The sequence below is a fragment of the Daucus carota genome, chromosome 1 (assembly GCF_001625215.2).
Source record: "Daucus carota subsp. sativus chromosome 1, DH1 v3.0, whole genome shotgun sequence".
Taxonomy (NCBI): Eukaryota; Viridiplantae; Streptophyta; class Magnoliopsida; order Apiales; family Apiaceae; genus Daucus; species Daucus carota.
Window position 1 is genome coordinate 10,829,033 of NC_030381.2, and position 2,607 is coordinate 10,831,639.

Below are 2,607 nucleotides of genomic sequence, written 5' to 3' on the forward strand. Positions count from 1 at the left end.
ATTGCACCTGTCTTACTTACTTTACATATCGCACTTGTTTTATTATGCAAATTGTACCTGATATAAACCCTGTGATATTATTGTACCCTGTCTCTTTCATCATCACTCTGTTCTGTAAAGAAGCATGCGATTTATTTAATTAAATGATCAAAAATGTTTTCAAAAAGAAATATTCTGTTTATAAAAACAATTGTTAAAAGTTTTAGAGATTAAATAAACTGCTTGTTTCTTTACAGAGCTATGCCTCCCAGAAGACAAAACCGTGCAAACAACCGTGATAATAACAATCCGGAACCTACAATGGCCCAGATTCTTCAGATCTTGGCCCAACAGACTGCCAACCTGACTGAGCAGCAGGAAAGGCAGGCTAATCCCCAGGTTACTTTCAAAAACTTTCAGTCTGTTAATCACCCAGAGTTTAAGGGTTCAGCGGACCCTATTGAGGCTAGGGTATGGTTGAAGGAAATTGAAAAGGCATTTGTGTTAGTCAAAGTGAGAGATGAGCAGAAGACTGAGTTTGCTAGTTATTATCTGAAGGAGGAAGCCACCTATTGGTGGGAGTCTGTAAGAGCAATGGAAGAGACAGAGAATGTTACATGGGATAGGTTTAAGAAGTTATTTTTGGAAAAATACTTTCCTCAATTTCTCCAGGATCGAATAGAGTTACAGTTTTTAGAATTGAAGCAAGGGGACATGTCTGTGGCTGAGTATGAGAAAAAGTTTGCTGAATTGGCTAGGTTTGTTCCAACCTATGTAGATACCGACAGGAAAAGAGCTAAGAGATTCCAACAGGGTTTAAAAGCATGGATCAGGGGAAAGCTAGCCATATTGGAATTAGATACTTATGCAGCTGTAGTTCAGAAGGCAATGATAGCGGAGACGGAAAGCGAAATGTCTCAGAAGGAGAAAGAGGGAAAGAAGCGTAAGCCAGAGCATCATGAAGGACAGTTTCAGCAGGGGAAGTTTCAGAATTTTAACAACCCGAAGAAAGGGAAATTCCAGCAAGGGAGAAATCCCACTTTTAAGAAGCCAGAGGTAGGTGGTAGTGGACAAGGTAACCGTCCAGCTATTGGAAATCAACCAAGGCCTCCACTGCCAGAGAGCCAGATATGTGGAAAGAGACACGGGGGAATCTGTAATAGATTGAATGTGGTGTGTTATAAGTGTAATAAGAAGGGACACTATTCTAGGGAATGTCAAAACCCACCAGCACGGAACCCAATGATTCGAGATCAACCAGCAAGGAACCAGCCCAATAGGACTCCAGCAGCTGGAATAACATGTTTTAGGTGTGGAAAACCAGGACACATGGTGAAGGATTGCAAGTTACCATCTCCAGGTAACCCTACACTTAGAATTATGGGATCCACTCCAATAGTCCCAGAAGTTCCCAAGGCAAGAACCTACAACATGACTATGAGGGATGCAGTCCAGGATGCAGATGTGGTGGCAGGTACGCTTACTGTGAATTCTTTATCTGCCAAGGTTTTGATTGATTCTGGAGCTACTAGATCGTTTATTTCTGAAGATTTTGTACCTAAGTTGAATTGTCCTACAGAATTGCTTAATGAGGTTATGAATATAGAGTTGTCTAATCAGGAACGTGTCCCTGTTAGTCAAGTTTATAGGAATTGTGAAGTTGAGATCTTAGGAAATAAATTTTGCGTCGACTTGATACCTTTCAAGTTAGGAGAGTTTGATGTTATTTTAGGAATGGATTGGTTATCGAAGCATAATGCTCAAATAGATTGTCGTAATAGGAAGGTAATGTTAAGGGCACCAAATGAGAAGATGATAGTATTTCGAGGACAGAAACAGGTAAAGAAGTTTCTGACCATGATTCAAGCGAAGAAATTATTACGTCAAGGTTGTAAAGCTTATATAGCGTATGTAACTGATCAGAGTCGAGAACTTGTGAAGCTTGAAGATATTCCTGTAGTAAACGAGTTTCCAGATGTATTTCCAGATGAGTTACCCGGATTACCACCAGACAGAGAAATTGAATTTGCAATAGATTTAGCACCCGGAACCGAACCAGTATCTAAAGCCCCGTATAGGATGGCACCAGTAGAAATGAAAGAATTGGCAACCCAGTTACAAGAATTATTAGAAAAAGGAGTGATTAGACCCAGTGTATCTCCGTAGGGAGCACCAGTGTTGTTTGTGAAGAAAAAGGATGGTAGTATGAGGTTATGTATTGATTATCGGGAACTCAATAAGTTAACTATTAAGAATAGATACCCATTACCCTGTATAGATGATTTGTTTGATCAATTGAAGGGAGAGAGATGTTTTTCGAAGATTGATTTAAGATCAGGATACCATCAGCTAAAGATTAAACAGGAAGACATACCTAAAACAGCTTTTAGAACCCGATATGGCCACTATGAGTTCTTAGTGATGGCCTTTGGATTAACCAATGCCCCCGCAGCTTTTATGGATTTAATGAATAGAGTCTTTAAACCATATTTGGATAAATTTGTGATTGTATTCATAGATGATATCTTAATTTATTCCAAAACCACTGAGGATCATGCAACCCATTTAAGGATGGCTTTAGAGACATTGAGAAGAGAGAAGCTGTATGCTAAGTTTTCAAAGTGTGAA

General features: G+C 39.4%; 1 protein-coding gene across 1 annotated transcript; it reads left to right on the forward strand.

The window, feature by feature from the left end:
- The first annotated feature begins 300 nt into the window (after positions 1–300).
- Positions 301–2,145, forward strand: LOC108201050 (uncharacterized). Its single transcript, XM_064090007.1, has one exon. The coding sequence runs from the start codon at positions 301–303 to the stop codon at positions 2,143–2,145; it is 1,845 nt and encodes a 614-aa protein (XP_063946077.1).
- Positions 2,146–2,607: the final 462 nt, after the last annotated feature.